The sequence below is a fragment of the Aulonocara sp. 'chitande type north' Nkhata Bay genome, linkage group LG6, assembly GCF_057382095.1.
Source record: "Aulonocara sp. 'chitande type north' Nkhata Bay isolate Kocher_YH1m ecotype deep benthic linkage group LG6, A_spYH_male_GT1.1, whole genome shotgun sequence".
Classification (NCBI taxonomy): domain Eukaryota; kingdom Metazoa; phylum Chordata; class Actinopteri; order Cichliformes; family Cichlidae; genus Aulonocara; species Aulonocara sp. 'chitande type north' Nkhata Bay.
Genome location: NC_141349.1, coordinates 28,582,714 through 28,601,556, shown reverse-complemented (window position 1 = coordinate 28,601,556; position 18,843 = coordinate 28,582,714). Strand labels below are relative to the sequence as shown.

The following is an 18,843-nucleotide window of genomic DNA, read 5'->3' as shown; positions in this document are numbered from 1 at the left end:
ACTGCAGGTTCCCCCACTTTTACGTGAAAAGGGAAAGACCATCTCTGAATCGAGGAGGGGGTCTAAGGGTACATCTTTCACCATCTTACAATGCTGTGATTGCAGCCATTCCCCAACTCTCTGTGAATGGTTCTCATGGCCATTGATCAGTGTTCTTTGATCAGTGGTTGTTGATCAATGGTCATGAGAATTTGCATAATCATAATCAAGAAACTGACCTCGCACCCCATTGTTCCTTCAGCGGGCTGGTTTCAGTCATAATGCACATGTACTGTTTATAAGATTGGGGAAACCTGCAGTCAGCTGAGACTGAAGAAGTCACTTGGATGAGTGACAAAACGTTTCTCCCACAAAATGCTACGTCCAGATGAACAGAATCAACTTTTGGAGACTATTTTATGTCTTCTGTAACTTTGGCATTTTTCACAAACCCAGCTAGAGAAATGGGAACAAATGGTGTGTTTTTCTTAAACGCTGCTAGTAATGAAGTGCCTAAAGATACAATTTAAAATGGTCACTTTGCTAATTTGTCAGGTACAAGCAGCTGACTGAACATGAGTGAAAAAGCAGCCAGTGTCCAAAGAAAAACTTCAAAAAGTCTGGAGAACAATATTACTCAAGACCACAAAAAAGAAAGTCTGGCTCCTTGGGATGGGTCAGGACTTTCACACTGCACAAAGTTTCTCTGTACTGCAAAACTGTCAAAACAGAAGATTTTCTGGTACACTTTCTTAATCCTTTAGCATATCCTTGTGTATGGAAGAATCAAACTTTTAGATTGAAATGTTCACTTAAAATAATAATACTATTAAAACAGCTTTTAATAAGAGATGGAGCATAAAGTAAGTGTTTCTTTAAGGCTAGCAGCTAAATTACTGTAAACTAATTGATAAACAGTGATATGTGGTCCTGGTGGTTGTTGTGGTATTCCCATCAGCCCTGATGGAACCCGCTACTTAAAATCAAAACATCTCAACAGAGGCACATATGCCTCATACAATGCCCAGCTGCACATATGTTACTGATGAGGAAGAAAGCCAGCATGTTCCCCAACAACTGGTTAACAAAAAAAGAAAGAAAGCAGTTATTTATCAAGTGTATTTAAATTATGAGTTTGAGAAATTCACAGACAGCTACAAACACAAAAAAGTATCTAAGTACATCAAAGTTAACAAAAGTATTTACAAAATAGCCATTTCAGTCTTTATTTTAATAAATACAATGTCTGTTTTCAGTGACTTTATAATGTATTACAAAAGAACGCTGACATTAATTTCAACAAAAGTGCATCAAAATCAGGAGACATTGCTTTTAATGTGCGTGGATCTTACAGAGAAACAAAGTCTCTACGGTGACAGTAGCTTCTCCACATTGCAGACAGTAAGCGCCTTAGTCAGTCTGTGGTCCTGTCTCTAATTATGTTTCTAGCCACACAGGTTCGGGCGCGTCTTTGTGAGAAAAGCTTCAGGTCTGTTCTGTCCCCAAACGGTATTTTAATTTCCTTGCAAAAAAGGAAACGATTCATTTTCCTCTCCTCAGGTTGGCCTCATCTGAATATCGCAAAGAGAAAGAATTAGGAATGCTTGACAACCAAAGGAGCAAAGTTGATGCATTTTAACAACACACGGGACAACAAATTCCTACTAGAGTAGTCTTCTGGTGTCATGGGTTGAGAGATGACCTTTCTGAAAGCCATTATCCACTCGCTCTGCTCCTGCTCCTGCTCACACATAAAAACAAACTGCCTCTCCGGAGTCTCCAGTGAGATCCCGCAGCACCACCGGCTTCCCCTCGCGTTGCGGCTGCTGGTTTCTGAAACAGAGTAGCCGTGGCTCTCTGTGCCGATGAAGACAGCACCCAGCTCTGTAGCATCCTAACAGTATAAATAAACAAGGTACAACTAAATAGGATCATTATGATTATTCATTGTATTTTATGAGCATTAGAATAACTTCTTAATATCTCCAATTAAAAGAAAAAAAATGACAAATTTTTATGTTTCATTTATTTATGTAGGTGTTTCATTTTCACAAAGATATGAGCAACACAAAGATCTCTGTTCTTCATCTCTGTTCATTACCAGTGGAGATTTAAAGTATAGAAGCTTTCTGTTCATTGAGCACAGCGTGAACCAGCGCTTCTTGAATGGCTCCCGTTGCTGAAAACACATATAAACACACCAATCCAATTAGCCAGGCAGTTAAACTAAAAATAAGTAGACCCAGTAAATCCAGTTAAAAATTTTGGATAGTTCACAGACCGTCGGACCAGTTTTCTCCATGTATCCCTCCTTCAGGCAATGTGCTGTTAGCTGATGTTTTAACTGTGCAAAGAAACACCAACAAATACTGTGAGCTGAACAACAGCAGCAGCTCACAACCAGAATGATTCAACCGTGCTGACGTTGTGCGGGTTTGCACATTAAATGTAATGTGTTTAAATGGGGAGAGAACAAACCGAAATTATTATTGAATTTAACTGCCGCGAGTAGCATCATGTTTCATCTGATATATTTGTTCATGGAATAACAAGGCCTCGCCTAGCCATGTAACTGCTCTTCAGTCAATTGCCCAATTACTTTAGAGCGTTTGAAAAGACTGTGTATAAAAATGGCTGTGATTCCTAAACAGTTCATACTAATTTTTTTGTTACACCAATTAAAATAAAGCTAGGGGTCTGCACTTCTATCATATCCTGACTGTTTGGTTGAAAATCCATGGTTGTGGTGTACAGAGGATAAAAAAAATTCATTGTCCAAATATTTATGGACCTAAGTGTATAAATCCTGCCTGTGCTAGTTTTAAAGTGTATATTAAGTACAATAAAGACAAAGGAGCTTTCTCAAATGCTAAGACAAAAAAAAATTATATAAACACGTGGTACTAAAAACAGAAGACTTGTGGTTCAGCAGCAACTTTCTTGGGTGTGAAAGGTCATTTTAAAACAATCACTGAGCAAAAGCTGCGGCATTAGTAACAAAGACTTGCAGATATGAGCGGAAACTTTAAAAAGAACATTAAACAAGGCTTCGGTCGAGGCCTTGAAACCTCTGCACACTTTCTTGAACAGAAAGCCATTAAATTGGAAAGTTCTATGTAGTTAATTACAGAAAACGTTTGATGTATGAGGTATGACTTTGAGGTTGTATAATTTTACTTAGCGGCTTTTTGAGGATAGACATCACTAGCCTGAAGTAAGAGGGGTTTACATAGCTGATGACCTAATGAAAGTTTGTCTCACGTCTTTTTCTTGAAGAGTGGGGTTTTTCTTCAGGAGGTATGCCAAACGTGTTGCCCGAATAGCATTGAAAAAAGACACAATCACCTATAAGAGATCATAGACATAGGTTTTGCCAGGAAGAGTAATTGTCTCAAATAAGGTATAACTCTATGAATGTGGGATGGAAAAGAGCATGCAGCATACATCTGGGAAGATGCCCTCACCTGCCCGTCCTCGTGGTACACAAAAAGGTTCTTTGAGCGTTCATCATCCACATAGGAGATCTGCAAACCGGTAGCATGACCGATCTTCTCTGGTTGGAAGACTGCATTCAGATCCTTCATGTTGATGACAGCTTTGGGAACCTTGGACTTGGTTTTAATGAGATGATTGAGGAAGATTAGAAAAAGAGGTATTTGGCCAGAGTCAACTGAAGAATGCTTATACAGCTGTAAACTAAACGGTCTTATGACTGAAGAACTGCTCACATCCTCTTTGATGAAGTATCTGAGGGTGAAGTCTTTCTGTGAGAGCAGGAAGGTGCTTTTAAAGAACTGCTTACTGTCTTTGCCTTTCTTCCATAGTGTTGCCTCAAACAGTTCTGGAGTATCAAACAGTTCAAAGAGGTGAAGCAAATAAACTGCAGGTTAGACTTTGATGGGAAAACAAATGCTGGGTTGTCAATGTTTTGTTGACGGGGGAAGGTTTCTTTTTTTTAATTAAAAATATTGCGAGGATAATTACCTGCACTGTACACTTTTTGAAAGTAGATGTTTTCTCCTGTGAATTCCCGTCTTTCGTACTTGGCACGGATCCACTGATCCTTAAGAACGCTGAAAACAAACAAGTCCGTGAAAATGTGTAGACCTGTCACTGAGCCTTTACACTTCTCTGCTGTTCCTCTTTCTACCTGAGAAACGTGACTACTCCACTCCCATTCACTAAACAAACCGTTTGTTGTCTTTGCTTCCCACTTCCGTTGAGTTAATGAAATGAATGGGTGCCAAATGCAGTGAAAGTCACTTACATGCAATCTTTCTGCTGTGGTTGGTAGAAAAAGACCGGGACACACTTCTCAAAAATAGCTTTGGCAGCAGAATTTCCCTTCTCTTGCATGAACTAAAACCGCATAATGTGAGAGTTAAAAATAAAGGTTAGAACAAGATAATATTGTTTACATGACGAACAGACTCAAATTAGAAGGATTTATTTTAAAATGAAGCACAAAATGAAAATCTGGAGGTAACGGAGTAATAACAGAGGGAACTGGGGGGAGTGAAAAATCAAAGAAATCTAAAGGTATCCAACACCCTCTTTATAATAAAAGGAAAATGTCTAAATTTAAGAGAACATGAATAAATAATTAATCATATGAATTCATGCTAATAATTAATACCTCTACAAGTGAATCTTCCCAATGATCCAGCCGTATGGATTTCACTTTGCTGACTGCAGGCAGATTACGATGCATCCCCGAGCAGTTCAGGCACACAAAGATGCCGAGAGTGTAAGAAGCCCAGTCAGGGTCTGCGAGCAAAAAGTGATCACAGTGTTTATTTTATAAGAAGGAACTAAGTACAGTGCAAAAAAAATAAATAAAAGTAGTCCTATGAACTGCCTAATGACCATAATGTACAAAGATTATAAAGCAAAAATCAGTGTTTCTTTTCTGCACAATTATAAAGTCGATAAACAGGCGAAAGAGTAAGCGTATAAAGCACTGTTTGCACTACCTCTGTCTTCATTTCACATAGGTACACACTGTATTAACTGTCCTCATACAGTGAAGGTGAAAAGTGGTGGAAAAAAGGAGGAACAATAAGGTCATACCACCCTATACAGCAGTTTTCTCTTCCCCTTCTGAGAGCTTATTACAGTTTTACTTGGTTATAAAATAATATTTTGGACACAATATTGTTAACTAAATAAAGCACATGACTCAGTCAGATGGGCCGTCTATTACCACTTGTGACGTAGTGAAATAAGGTAAATAAAATGTTCTCTGGAGAGAAAGTTAAAAAAAAGTATAAATAAATAAAAATCTATCAGTGCTAATCTATAAATTAAACCTGAGTCTGTTGAAGTGTACTCACCAGGAGCTCCACAGTCAGCACACAAGTTGTTACCCGGCTGTTGCACCAAATCAAGGAGAATTTTGTTATTTCTTTCAGAAGTGGCCATTGATGAAGGGCGTCTGCTTCTCTTGGGCTGACAGTCAAATCCCAACAAAACATCTACTAGGTAGTAACTCCATATTGACTCTACACACTTCACAGTACAGAGCTATTCTGCCCTGTAGCAGGTACAAACATCTCCGTGGCCAGTGGGCCAGTATTTCCTCTTAACAATGCCGCATCATGAAGTTTATTGTTCTGCACACAAACACATATATCCAGAAATAACAGAGAAAGGAAGTGAAACATACGTCACTCAGTTACTGGGTGATTGACTTACAGTATTAGGCTGCTAGGCTTGTCGCTGTTCGAAAGCTGTGAGAGCAGCAGTTTTGTTTTTAAAGTTAAGGTCAGCAGCAGTAGCAAGAAAAAGGAGGGAACTTTCCAGAATAGCTCCAAGCTTATGTGCCAGTTTTACAAACTGTTGCAAACTTATAGCCAGACCTTTGTCCTGCATCTAAATTTAACTGCTGCTGTTGTCACGAGTGGCATTCATTTGCTTTAAGTCCTGGGCTAGAATTAAGACTGGATAGGCAGATGTCAGTGAGACAGACAAAACCCACCTTTAAAAATGTACTTTTACACATCGGATAAAAATACCTCCTGTGGGGAGTTGCCACTATATTAATAAAATGTCTATAAGATGTATCTGGTGTGCCAAAATAAATCGTCAATTGCGTTCATACAGCAGATAAAGAAAAGGGGGAGATGCAAATTGCACTATTAATTTAAAAATTACAAAACCCAGAGTGAAACAGAGGAATGAAGTGGGAAAAGTCTGTGTGTCAACTAGCCTGCTTACATTTTATGACCTTGACTCACTATTCTTCAAACTCGACCTTCATCTTGGCCCCAGCTGCACAACTGTAAAATTTTGTGACTATATTTTGAATTGTTGAGGTGACAAATGCTTTTTGTTGCAGTTTCCGCTGCAGTACGTATCTTCAGCACTGCGTGTTGACAAGCTGACAAATGCACGTAGGGACAAATGCATAAGGTAACAACTGCTCAAACAACAACAGCTGCCTGAACCCACTATGAACATGAAAGTTAGAAGAACGGTGTCTCTCTTAGGAAAATTCAGTCCAAGATATGTGGTCCAAGACTCCCCTGTTGGGACCTTAAAAAGAACTATTTCCTTTCATTGTTTCCTCCACAGAAGTTGGCTGGAAAACTTAAATATAAACAAAGAAAGCTTTATTAAACACACTTGGGAAAAATGTGTTTGTTTGGTTTATAACTCTATAGCTCCTGCATAGTTCTGCTTAAACCAGTTAAATTAAACTAGAGGAAAGTAGTAACACTGAATAGAGTTTATTTTAAGCTAACCGGAACAAAAAAAAAACTGTTCACATAGATGCAGAACAGATGGACATTCTTACTTAGTGACTGTCTGACGATTTTTGTGTCCATCCAGATTTAGAAGCGAACGTCTACTTTCTATACTGTTTATATGCAGAGAAATGGATTAAATGGTGGAAACCAAAGAAGGAAAAATGTTGCACAGATTTCAGGGAAGAGTTGAGATGGGCTCTGGGTGGTAAGGAAGAGTTAGCAGATGACTGGGAAAATACAGCAGTAATGGAAAATGGTAAATGGACTGGTTATTATAGAGCACATTTCTACTCTACTCTTTATACAACAAGCCTCATCAACCCATTCATACAAGCACCTTTTTCTATGCTGAAGTGCTTTCTAATATTCACACAAATTCACACTTTGATGGATGCATCGGAGAGCAGCTTGGCGTTAGTGTCTTGCCCAAGGATATAGGGCATTCAGATTGGAGTAGGCAGGGATCAAACCACCAACCTTCAGATTTGTAGATGAATTTGGGATTGTGGAAAGAGTTGTTGAAGCTAGGTTATTGAGAGAGGTGCTGATCAGAGCGCAGCAGTATGGCTTTATGCTGAGAAAGTTTGCTTGAGAGTGATGACGGAGAAGTATAGAGGTCACAAGGAGTTGCACTGTGTCTTTGTGGATTTAGAGAAAGCATATGATAGGGTGCCAAGGGAGAAACTGTGGTACTGGATGAGGAAGTCACAAGAGGCAGAGTATGAGGGAGTATTTGAGGGGGGTGCAGGACCTATGAGAACAGTGACGCAGTGGTGAGGTGTTTCACCAGGAGTGACAGATGGGTAAAAGATGGGGGTGGGATTACATCAGGGATCAGCTCTGAGTCCCTTCTTGTTTGCATTGATGATGGACAGGTTGGCAGATGAGGTGAGGCGGGAGTCTCTGTGCACTACGATGTTTGGAGACAATATTGTGATCTGTAGTGAGAGCAAGAAGCAGGTGGAAGGGAGCCTGGAGAGGTGGAAGTATGCACAGGAGAGAAGAGGAATGAAAATCAGTAGCAGCAATACAGAATACATACTTATTTATTTATTTAGGACAGTGCATGTTAATGAACATAAATGTAAAAAAAAAAATTTACATGAATGTAAACATACCAGATTATAGCCAAGGGCTAATTTCCATCTGTTGTCCTTAAGCATAAAAATAGACATAATAATTCATAAAAAAATCATCATTCATTCATAATAAAAACTCCATCACCAAACTTACACATACACACCATTCTGTTCCCAAATAAAACATTAAAACTATATAACTCATACATGATCACACACTTGAATTGTCCATAACCAGTTTTTAACCTTTGCCTTAAACAAATTGAATGTCGAGCATTCTCTAATGGGTTGAGGAAGACTGTTCCACAGATGGCCACCCTGGACAGAAAGGACGTTCTGCCCAAATGCTGTCCGTCTGTGGGGTATAAACAAGTCTCCTCGGATTGTAGCTCGAGTGGTCCTGTCTGAGCTTTATGCCTAATGAACTGCTTTAGTGGTGGTGGAGCAAGGGAGTGTAAGACTTTATATATTAAACTCACTCTTTTAAGTTTCACTAAGTTATTGATATTCAGTAATTTATGTTTTTTTAACACATGACAGTGGTGGTGGGAAGTCGGTTTTTTGTCAAGTAGTTTTAAACTTCTTTTATAAATGTTTTCAATAATTTTAAGTGTTGTTGGACAAGCAAGTGACCAGGACGTCAAACAATAGTCCATATGAGAGATGATCATTGAGTAAAAATAAGTTTTTGCAACATTCATATTTAAATTATTACGTATATGATTAAAATTTCGATTATTAAATGTAAGTACCTGGGACACTTTATTTATGTGACTCTTGAAGGACAATGTTGGGTCTAGAATGACCCCAAGATATTTAAATTCTGGAGCCAATTCAAGCTCTACTCCATCCAGGAATATGTTTGACTGCTTCAAGTTTAAGGGGCGTTTTGAAAAATACATACCGACAGTTTTTGAGGTGTTCAACATTAGGCATGAGTCCTCCAGCCAGCTATGCATTAATGCTAAAGCAGCTGTAAGATCTTTTGCCACCTGCTGGACACTATTTGCTTGCGTATATATAACTGCATCATCTGCATACATTTGAGTAAATATATTTGGACAGACTTCAGGTAAGTTATTGATAAAAAGAGAGAACAATAAGGGCCCAAGAACAGATCCTTGAGGAACCCCTGTATCACAGTCTAAATATGGAGATTTAACCCCATCCAACACCACACACTGTTTCCTGTGTGAGAGATATGAAGCAAACCACTGAAGAGCCTGACTGGAGATATTAAACCGAGTCAATCTGGATAACAATATCTGATGGTTTACAGAGTCGAAAGCCTTCCTCAGATCTAAAAATACAGCTCCAACACAGGGACTCTTGTCCAGCAAGCTCTTCAAGTTCTCCACTAACATACACAGGGCAGTATCTGTGGAGTGATGTGCCCGAAAGCCAAACTGCAATGGATGTAATGAGGGTTGGGTGTTTTCTAGATGAGCAGTGAGGAGTTTAACCACCCACTTCTCAGCTATTTTAGATACGACCGGGAGTATGCTTATGGGGCAATAATTAGCCATGTCAGTCTTCACACCTGCTTTGAAAATTGGTGTAACTGCAGCAATTTTCCAATCTGTTGGAACAATGGAATGTTCGAATGACATATTCAAAACATGAGTTGTTGGATACTTGTGAATGACACGGACAGAAGTGTAACAATGAAGCTGCAAATAGTAAAGGTATTGACGGAAAATTAGTTTAAGTAACTGAGGTAAACCATCTAAAGCACTGGACAATGCACAAGAGGAGTAAAGAAAAGAGTGGAGGCAGGGTGAAGTGGGTGGAGATGTGTGTCAGTGGCGATTTGCAACAGAAGGATACCAGCAAGAATGAAAGGGGAGGTTTACAAGATAGTAGCAAGACCTGCTATAATGTGTGGTTTGGAGACCTTCACCCCTAAATGCAGCAGTCGAAAAAAGATAGTTTATCATTATGTATTAAACATTAAAAATAAAAAATAAACCCAGCTCGGGAGTGGACGAATAAGCATTCTGTTATTTATCAGTTAATATTATTATTTATGGTATTATTATTTACTTATTTTGTTTAATTATCTAATTCTTTATTTTTGCCTTTATCTCTACGACGTCCGATACATCGAGGCCTGGGAGGGATTAAGCAGCATTCCGGAACCATTTAAAGTGTTGTTGTTGTGCCACACCGACCAGTTAAAACCGTTGGACACCAAACAATCAGAGGGCGAAGTTGTTCCACCTGCATTATGCCGGCGAGCAAAACCGTCAAATATTCATTTTAACTTCAAGTAACGATAATGTGGGTCGCCAGGCGAGTTTTGTCGTCGCTGGTCAAAAGAAGTAAGAATTTTTAATGCACATATGTCGTTAGCTAGTATCGCCAGTTGTAAAATGTCGTTTCATTGCAAGCCTTTAGAAGTTGCATCTTCTTTTATGGTCTTAAATGTTCATGAACAGGTATACCTTAAGTAACTTTGGCTGAGCTCCACACTCATATTGTAAAAGTTAACACCTTAAACGTTAGACAACACATGTTGCCCCGTTGTGTTTCCAGGTCAGTATGCGGGACAGTCCGGTTTGTTTTGCCGCCCTCAGTACGGCTCCTTCCCTGAGCTGCGGTACCTTCAATGCACATGCTGCTGGAGAAGCCGGGTTCCCGTGGCGAGCTTTGAGACCCTTAACGCTAATCTGTCCTCCAGTAATGAATCCTGCAAGGATGACGCGAGCAGAACGCTGGACACCTGCTACACCCCAGAGCAGCGAGACGCTATCCTCCAGCTCCTCAACACCGCCACGCCAGGAGAGCTGGCCGGGATAAAGCTGCTGCGAGGTCGCAAGTCCCTCAACATTGTGGAGTACAGGACTAAAAACGGACCCTTTAAAACTCTGGAAAGTGTGGTGAATGTTCCACTGCTAAAGCACAAAAGTGCTGTCATTGTCTTCAACTCCATTCTCAACCCGACGGTTAAGAAGGAGAGGAAAGTGAGGATACAGCTGGCCAAGTTCATCAGGCCAGAGGTCGACAAGTCTTGGTTAGAGGTGAGCTTTTCGTGTTAACAGGTGATTTCCGGTGTGTGGTTTGTTTGTTTTTGTTTGTTTTTTTTGTGTGTGTGGGGGGGGGGGGGGTCATATGATTGTGATTTGGTGGTATATAAGTAAAATTCAATTCAATCATTATTTGACAAATAACAGAAATCACTTCTTGATAGACGATCAACATTTGACACATCCGTGTTTGAAATATCTACATTGGTCTGTATGATCACGGGCAATTCTAGGATTTTTTTTCTTAATTGTTTGCACTTAATCTCGTTTTATTTGTTGATAAGCCATCCTCTGTCAACAGTGCCCATATTTTGGATGACACAGATGTTCTGTTATGTAATTACATGATCTATGAGAATTATGAACCACATAAGTGGGTTCTTCCTGACTCAAAGTAGGCTTTTTGCACATGATATGCACATAGGTTGGTACACGTGTACTGTTCAAGACTAACAATCTGCCACCCTGCTTAGAAGTCTTTCTCCCTGTTTTTTTTTTTTTTTTTTGTAATAAGTGTTGATAAATGTTTTCATGCTTCAGTAAATTAAACCCCACGTAAACAAATGTAATCGCAGCCCCATTGATTTTCCTTTGGCAGAAGTTTAAATCTTTGGGGCCAACTTTTATGCTTGGAAAAGCATACATGATATTGTAATCAAATCAAATATCACAGGATGTTGGATAGCTGGTGATGGACTTTGCTGTGATAGGGTTTACTGTCTACTTCATAACCTTGAGCTGTTAAAAGAAAATATTAACTATGAAAAGAAAGAGCAGGATAATGCTCTCTAATCATGATTCTGTATTTGCCAATGCAGGATGCCAGTTCCATAGTGTCACTCATATGTGGGACTAATAAAATTGCCTGGGCACACGTGGACCGTGGAATGAGTGTACTGGACTGGCAACAGGTGGACTGTCCGAATTTCCTGAGGGGAACTTACATGGCTTCTGCTTATTTGCATGATGTAAGTACTTTTGTAGAGCATATTATTTCTAGTAAAGTCTAGCTAAATGAGAACGTTAATGTAGACTAACAGTCACTGTGTTTTGGAACTTTGTTTCTGTAACATAATTCATTAATTCTGTGATGCCAACAGGTGTCTTCAGTTGTGGCCCTCCTGCCATCAGCAGATTTCTACATAATAGAGAAATCTTCCATTTCAGTCCAAAACACAGCTCTGTTCCCCATCATGGCACATATGAGGGCTGTGGAGGCCATGCTTTTTGCTCTGCTGGAGCCCAAAAATTCCCTGCCAGAATCCAACATTCCTCCCAGGTGAAGTTAAAAAAAGATATCAAAAGTATTTGGTTTGAACTTGTGCTGGTCACATCTGTAATCCTGCACAAGCGAGCGTGCATGCAGAAACTTGACCCAGAAATTCTCTCCTTTCCTTTACAGGGTTCTCAACATGATGAGGACTGCTGTAGGGCGCCACTTTGGACTGATGGTGGGTGAGTCTCGAACAAGCGGGGCGCAGGCAGTTCGACAGCTCATGACAGAGTCGGTGACGCAGAAGCTTCCCAGAATAAACTTTCCCCAGGATCTGCTGGTGAAGTACAGGAATTCCTTCCAGATGGGCAGCAGAAGAGGAGGGGAGGAACTCTGTGACGCTCTCCTTCAGGCTATAGCCTTTTATGAGCTGCTCAGCGACTGTTCCTGAGAGCCACTAGCTGGACTTGTCTCGTCACCACACAACCAACAAACCTCAGAAATGGCATTCTGAGTTCTTTTGAACTTTTTTTTCCTTTGAACTTTTTGGAGATTAATGATAACTTTCAAGAATTAAATATTTTTATTGTGACTTAAAACACTCAAATGCTGTTTTCTGGGTACTGTTTGAGTATAAGGGCTGCTCCTGTGTTTATTTCTGCTACTAACCCTGACAGGGGCAGTGACAGCTGTCGTCCTAGCATTTTGTGAAAAACCTGTTTGTGGATAAAACACAAAGGATGAAAAGCATAAAAGTTTGTGTCAAAAACCCATGTGAGTACCTGAGTACTTAAAATGCTCAGTATAATTTACAAAAAAAAGGCAAACTTTTTATTTACTTAATGGTTGCACTTGCATATAAATAAAAAACACGATTCCTCAAATAAACCATGTTAATTTCATTTCACAGTATCTGACTAAAATAAATACTGACAGGAGTAAACTGAGGTAGAGATGATGTACGGTTCAATAGTCTTTTAGGATTCACGTGAAACCTTCTGCCAGGAGCTGCATAGTTGACTTTGAGAGGCCCAGGTGAATGTTGTTGAGGTAGTTCATACACCTATTGTGGGAGAAATTAGTATGTAAAGTATTAGATAAATGCACAAAATGTTAGATATATTTTAAAGGGATTATTCACTCTTAAACTAAATGTACATTCCTCCACTCCCTTCTGGGGTGTAGTGTTATCTATCTATATTTCTTATTATGTCAGGCTTATGATTCATGACAGAATCATAGCAGCAAGGGAACAAGTTGTTTTACAAAATGACTTCCTGTGCGGTTTCTCTACAGGTACCTCTGCTTCCTCCCATGGTCCAGACACGGGCTAGTTAGGTTAACTGGAGATACTAAATTGGCCATGTGAAAGTGAGAATGAAAGGTTCTCTGTCTCTGTGTGTTAGCCCTAGTGTGAAGAAGCGGTGTTATTTAACTCTTGTCCCCTTGAAAGCCTACTATGAGTAAATCTTTAAGCGGTTTTCTGAAACGAGTGGTTTCTGCTTATAAAACTAAATGACTGGGTGTGCATCAGAAGTTAGTGAGGGTGGTCTCTGCAGATATACTCCTGGACAAACTAAGAAACTGTTCTAAATGTTGTCAAACCACATCTTCACTGATCTACACTGAGGTGTTCAGGGAGGTTATCTGCCATTCTCTCTCACATGAACTTATTGTGATATTACAACCTCACTAGTAACATAAAATCCATCTCCATTTCCTGTCATTTATGATTGTCCCCTACTTTCGGACTCTTAAACCTTGTGTCTGACTCACCTCAGTGGCTCTTGTTTCTGTTGCTGTGCTTTATGTAAGCGGCAGATGGAGCGGAGGACCGGCATGTAGTCGACACACACAGCCCGTCTGTTCCCCAGCAAAACGAAGGGTTTACTGCTGAGAACCGTCCTGTTCAGTCTGAATCTTCTTTGGGACAAACTGGAGGCACGGGAACAAAGAAATTGGTGTTCTGCTTTATAATGTGCACAATATTAGAAATGTTTAGTGAAGCATCCACGTGCATTCATGAGCCCCCCCTCATCCTGGAGCGACATTGCAGGTAGAATGAAGTTCTATGTACTTTTCCACTAAAGATGCTTTGAGTTATTTAACTGAAATTGTTAACCTTTCATTGGTCAGTGTCTTGCTTTTTAAATGGATTTGGACAAGAATTTATCAAATGAGTGTCATGTAATGGCGCTTTCCCTTATACTTACATTATAAAGCATTTAAAAGAAGTCAACATCCTTGAAACTTAAGCAACGATAACTAAGTGTATGACTGGACAACTGAAATGGAAAGATGGTAAACAACTTGAAATGGCATTCAGAAGATGAGGTGGAGAGCAGACTCACCTTGGCTCACAGAGAGGCTGAAAACTAAAGCTGAGACTGTGTCTTTTAGAAGAGGTCAATGCAAGTCTCTCCATCAGCCTCCCCCACCTTTTGTTCTCCAGCACCTGTCTGATTTTTTGCACTTCAGTCCATGCTTCAGACGCTCTGCACAAGCACCTGTGACACCCCAAACCTTCAGCAGCAGCCTGAATGTCCAACAGCCTCTCCTGACTGTAGCTGCTGTCCTCTTCCTCCCTCATCTCATCCAACAAACCAGCCTTTAGCGCCGCTCCTGTCCACACAAATGACTCGGGTGCGCAGGAGTCGGAAACACGTGTCCCTGTGGGCGGCAGGGTGGCATCGAGGTAGGACATGATGTCAAAGAAGTCAGTCAGGGCGTCTAAACACTCACTCTCCTCTTTAGCTGCAATTTGTTGAGCCGTACTGCCTGAGTGCAGAGCTTTTGAAGGAGTCCCACTGAATGAGAATGTTTTTTCAAGGCCCAAACTGTCAGATGATGTGTTGTTATACTTCCTTCTGCTAAGCTTTGACGTATGGCTTACAGATTTGCTGTTGGTCAGTGAAGCCCTTTGATAAATGCTTCTATTGTGCTGCTCGATGTGAAGCCCAACATCAGATTGCTCGCACTGCAGCCTGGAATAAGCTACTGTTTCCAAGCATCGAACCGTAGTATGCTGAGCTGCTACAGACAGGAGAAGCTCCAGGTTCAAATAGAGAAGCGGCACGCCTCGTCTCCAGCTCTCAGCGAGAAGCATCAAGAGCTCGTCCATGTGCTTTTTAGACGAGGACTGAGAATCAAAACACGATAGATCGGAAACGTTAATTTCATTTGGAGAAATGATCATGAAGATTTATGCAGAGAAACAAATACTTGCCTTTAGAAGGTTCAGCAAATGTTCTGGAGTTACACCGCAAAGACCCAGCATGTTAGCAGAGCAGCCCGTTTTGTACGGAGGCAATGAGTCTAAATGTTCTCCTTCAGCAGCATCTGAGTCTAAAACAATAAGATTTACAGAGAATAACATAAAATTTGTTTTAAATGTTATTTATGCTTTATGTTGGAGAAACTTACACTGCACACAGATGGGTTTCTTAGACCTTCCACCACTCTGCACCCAGACCTGCAGCTGCAGCAGGCAGCGTCTGACATCACCACAGGTGAGTCTGAGTAGGCTGCTGACGTCACCTAAATCCAGCTGCACTCCCTCAGCCAGACACACCAGCTGCAGGTAACTGCACATATTCACCTTTGAAAAGATGGAGTTAATGACAGACTGAGTTATTTTTCTATTAATGAAGTTCTAATAACATTTTTCTTCTTCTATAGCACAAACATGCAAGAAGAGTGCGGCGCTACTGTCAAACACATGCATGCAGTTGTCATTGAAGCTGTGTGAGGCGGTCGAGGTAACTTTGACTTACTGCTGATGGAGTTTTGAAAATTATTTCATCCAAGCTGCCGTCGAATCGATCCTTGAATAAGGGATCTGAGGAAGACACTAGTTTAGAACCAACAGCTCATCTTTAAAAGTGAAATTCAAACTCTGCGTGTGCGTCTTTACCGTTCGTAGTCAAAATGACTGGTCTTTTAGTGGCACTCATAAAAGCCTTAATGGCTGCAAGGAAACCGACGTCATCGTCAAATATAACGTCAACCTGCAAGAGCAAGCGATAACAGTGAATCTGAAGCAAACACGGTTAACGTGTGGCTTTATATGCCAAACGGTGTCGTGCTCAGAAATGGTTTACCTCTTCAAAGAGAATAAGTGAAGTGGCTGTCTTTTTCTCTGCTACATCAGAGCCTGACGATGAGTTGCCCAGTTTCCTGTTCTCTGGCCTTTCAGATGGTGACAGGAAACCAGACTGTAAGTGATCTGCTTTGGCCTTCATCCTAAAATAGCGAGTCAGAGTGACTGTGGCTGATTTTGCTTTTGCGCTGCGACGAGAGCCTCTCAAATTCTGTGATGTTCTTCTTTTTGAGGTGGAAGTGACATTTTTAGGAAGCACCCTTTTTCCTGTTAACAGAAAATATAATTACCTGTACGGTAAAATTGTGCCTCTGTTGTTTTTCAGTAAAAGAACTGAGGGCTCTGATTACTCGTGTTACAATGAAAACAAATGATCATCACCTAGTAAAATCTCAGATTTAGAAGTGCAGGTGTTGGTGTTGAAGTAAGCCGGTTTCAGCTGGTCTTTCCCCGACGTCTCCACTAGGTGTGACTGGGTAACCTCCTTTAGCTGGGACAGAACATTGCGCCCATTGCGCTGTGAGGAACAGTTCACCTCAAACACCTTGGTTGAGAAGAAACCAAAGCATTAAGACTAGCGGTGGAGAAAAAACCAGTAGAAAAGTAATATATTGTGAGAAGGATTCAATTTTAAATTTGAACTTCTGTACATTTCATATTACAGCTGTCTGTTGCCATTTTAAATTAGCTGTTTAACCACAGCTTAGTTTCATAGGGGTCGTTTGTTTTTATGTAAAGTTAGTGAAATCAAACTCATGTTAAGGATCATCGTTATTAATATTACAATGAACTAAACAGGTTATCTACAGGGATTCTTTGCTTTACTTAAATGGGAAAAAGGTTTTATTGGACATGTTTGGGATGGTGAACTGGCATTAAGATTCATCCTAACATGAATCCATGTTTGGTGGAACTGATTTCTCACAAGCCTTTGACAGCATCGCTTAAAAAGCACCGGACCTTTTTGCAAATCCCACCTTGAAGCCCAGCTCCTGAGCACAGGCGTACACCGAAGCAGTCTTGCCCACACCCGACGGTCCTGTAATCAGCAGGGTGTTACCCAGTGGGTCCTCTCTGCCATCGTCTGATCCAGCTTCACCCTGGAAGTCTCCACAATCCCATGACTCTGCTCAAAAGGATACTTGTTACTTTTCCAAAAGTCACACGCATGGAATAAAAAAAGAATAACATGTCTGACTGAGCAAAGCTTCACAGTGAAGAACCAGTTCATACCATTACTGTTTTCCCGTTGCTTCTTTTCCTCCATTTGTCTCTCCTTGTCACGGGCGGCTCTTAGTTTCCATTTCCTTAACCAACTGAACTCCAAGAAGAAAACATCCATAAAAAGTTTACACTCCTGATGCTGACTTCAAAAGACTAATTAATCAATTAGACTTGTGTAAATATCTTAAATTCACCTGTACAATTTATTCACAGATGCAGGATTACCAATGACCTCACTCGAATGCTGGGGACTGTACTTATCTGTCCACAGCGTATCCTCAAAAAATAAATCTAGACAGAAGAAAGAAGAGAAAAAAAAGTACATTTCCTGCAATTTAAAGGGAATAAAAGCACATGTCAAACTGTTCTGAATGAGACAAGCATTACTTCTTTGAAGAGGATCACAGCTTTTCATTATGTTCGGCTCATCAAGACTTGGTTGGCTCGCCCTCTGTTGCTTCAGTCTGCGAGTGCGACTCAGCTTACTGCACCTGGGCTGTTTCTCTGCAGGGTGAACACTACTGCTTCCCAGGACATCCTGATGTGACGAGTGACCCACATCTGCAGCACTCTCTGCAGACCTCAGACGCTTCGGTACCCTCTGCAAGAGTTCATCTACCCGTTTTCTCTTTTCTTTTAAGGGATAATGCGGATATGAGGAGGAAAGAAAGGGGAACAATTATATCCTCACTGAGGAGCAAATGTACAGACAGTTGTTCAGTCTAACCTGTGAGTGCATGCTCCTGCAGCCCTTCTCCTGCCTTCTTCCTCAAAGTGTTGAGCACAGCTTGGACTGGAAATGCTGGATTAGAAGTTTGGATTTTTTCCAGGCAGCTGTGCAGAACTGAGGGTGACAGCTGTCCCTGACACCCGTCCTTTATTGTCACGTGAGAAACTGCAGGTGGACGTTTTACTGGTTGCACGTTATCACCTTGAAGAGGGAGCACGGATTGCTGCGTGCTATCCAGAGGCTGGTCCAGCTCCCCGTCGCTGCTCCGCTTTCTTTGCTGTATCGCTCGTAAGAAAATCGGAGCAATTTTAGCTCCTTTTGCGCACAAAGAATCTCTTATCTCCAGGACTGGTTGGGGGTGTGTTCCCGAAAGCCATGTAGCTGAATTTGAGCCGTTTTTATCTTTTGCATCCAGCGAGATTTCCTCTTTAGAGCAGCTCGACTCTGATAAAACTATAACCCCGGCAGTTTGCGTCACGTCTTTGCACCGGAAGTTTGAGTCTCTGACTGTTTTGACCTTTCTGAGTTTATTTCGCATCGTAAAACACGGCAAACTAATTTTTAAAAAAGGCTTTAGTTTGCAGGCTGCAGGCTGGCTATTGCCATTTTGAATTTGGCGCTTGGGTTTTACGTATGACGTCATTTGTGCGACGTTCGCGTAACACAGAAATATCGGGTTTTTTTGTTTCTTTCAAACGAAGCTAGCTAGTTAGGGCTGTATGTAAGAAGAAAATGGTATGAGGA

General features: G+C 40.8%; 3 protein-coding genes across 4 annotated transcripts; 1 reads left to right on the top strand and 2 right to left on the bottom strand.

The window, feature by feature from the left end:
* Positions 1–1,084: 1,084 nt before the first annotated feature.
* On the bottom strand, positions 1,085–5,593 carry LOC147328023 (arf-GAP with dual PH domain-containing protein 2-like). Of its 2 annotated transcripts, XM_086297624.1 has the most exons (11): positions 5,313–5,593; positions 4,616–4,746; positions 4,247–4,338; positions 3,964–4,052; positions 3,708–3,820; positions 3,444–3,590; positions 3,241–3,324; positions 2,261–2,323; positions 2,081–2,158; positions 1,645–1,873; positions 1,085–1,550 (listed from the first exon to the last, which is right to left on the bottom strand). In XM_086297624.1, exons 1-11 carry the CDS (start codon positions 5,398–5,400, stop codon positions 1,522–1,524), a joined length of 1,143 nt encoding a protein of 380 aa, XP_086153750.1. In that variant the 5' UTR covers positions 5,401–5,593; the 3' UTR covers positions 1,085–1,521. The 2 variants fall into 2 exon arrangements, with proteins under 2 accessions (XP_086153750.1, XP_086153749.1); XM_086297623.1 differs by having other exon boundaries at positions 3,444–3,820.
* A 4,378-nt stretch (positions 5,594–9,971) lies between these two features.
* tefm (transcription elongation factor, mitochondrial) lies at positions 9,972–12,953 on the top strand. Its single transcript, XM_086296131.1, has 5 exons — positions 9,972–10,128; positions 10,343–10,827; positions 11,652–11,801; positions 11,934–12,112; positions 12,236–12,953. The coding sequence occupies exons 1-5, from the start codon at positions 10,086–10,088 to the stop codon at positions 12,495–12,497; spliced, it is 1,119 nt and encodes a 372-aa protein (XP_086152257.1). The 5' UTR covers positions 9,972–10,085; the 3' UTR covers positions 12,498–12,953.
* atad5b (ATPase family AAA domain containing 5b) lies at positions 11,973–18,742 on the bottom strand. Its single transcript, XM_086296130.1, has 15 exons — positions 18,097–18,742; positions 17,757–18,002; positions 17,564–17,660; positions 17,379–17,461; positions 17,123–17,271; positions 16,527–16,689; positions 16,147–16,412; positions 15,960–16,053; positions 15,820–15,884; positions 15,470–15,644; positions 15,273–15,391; positions 14,398–15,185; positions 13,823–13,981; positions 12,981–13,109; positions 11,973–12,762 (listed from the first exon to the last, which is right to left on the bottom strand). Exons 1-14 carry the CDS (start codon positions 18,740–18,742, stop codon positions 13,031–13,033), a joined length of 3,129 nt encoding a protein of 1,042 aa, XP_086152256.1. The 3' UTR covers positions 11,973–12,762; positions 12,981–13,030.
* Between the last annotated feature and the right edge of the window lie 101 nt (positions 18,743–18,843).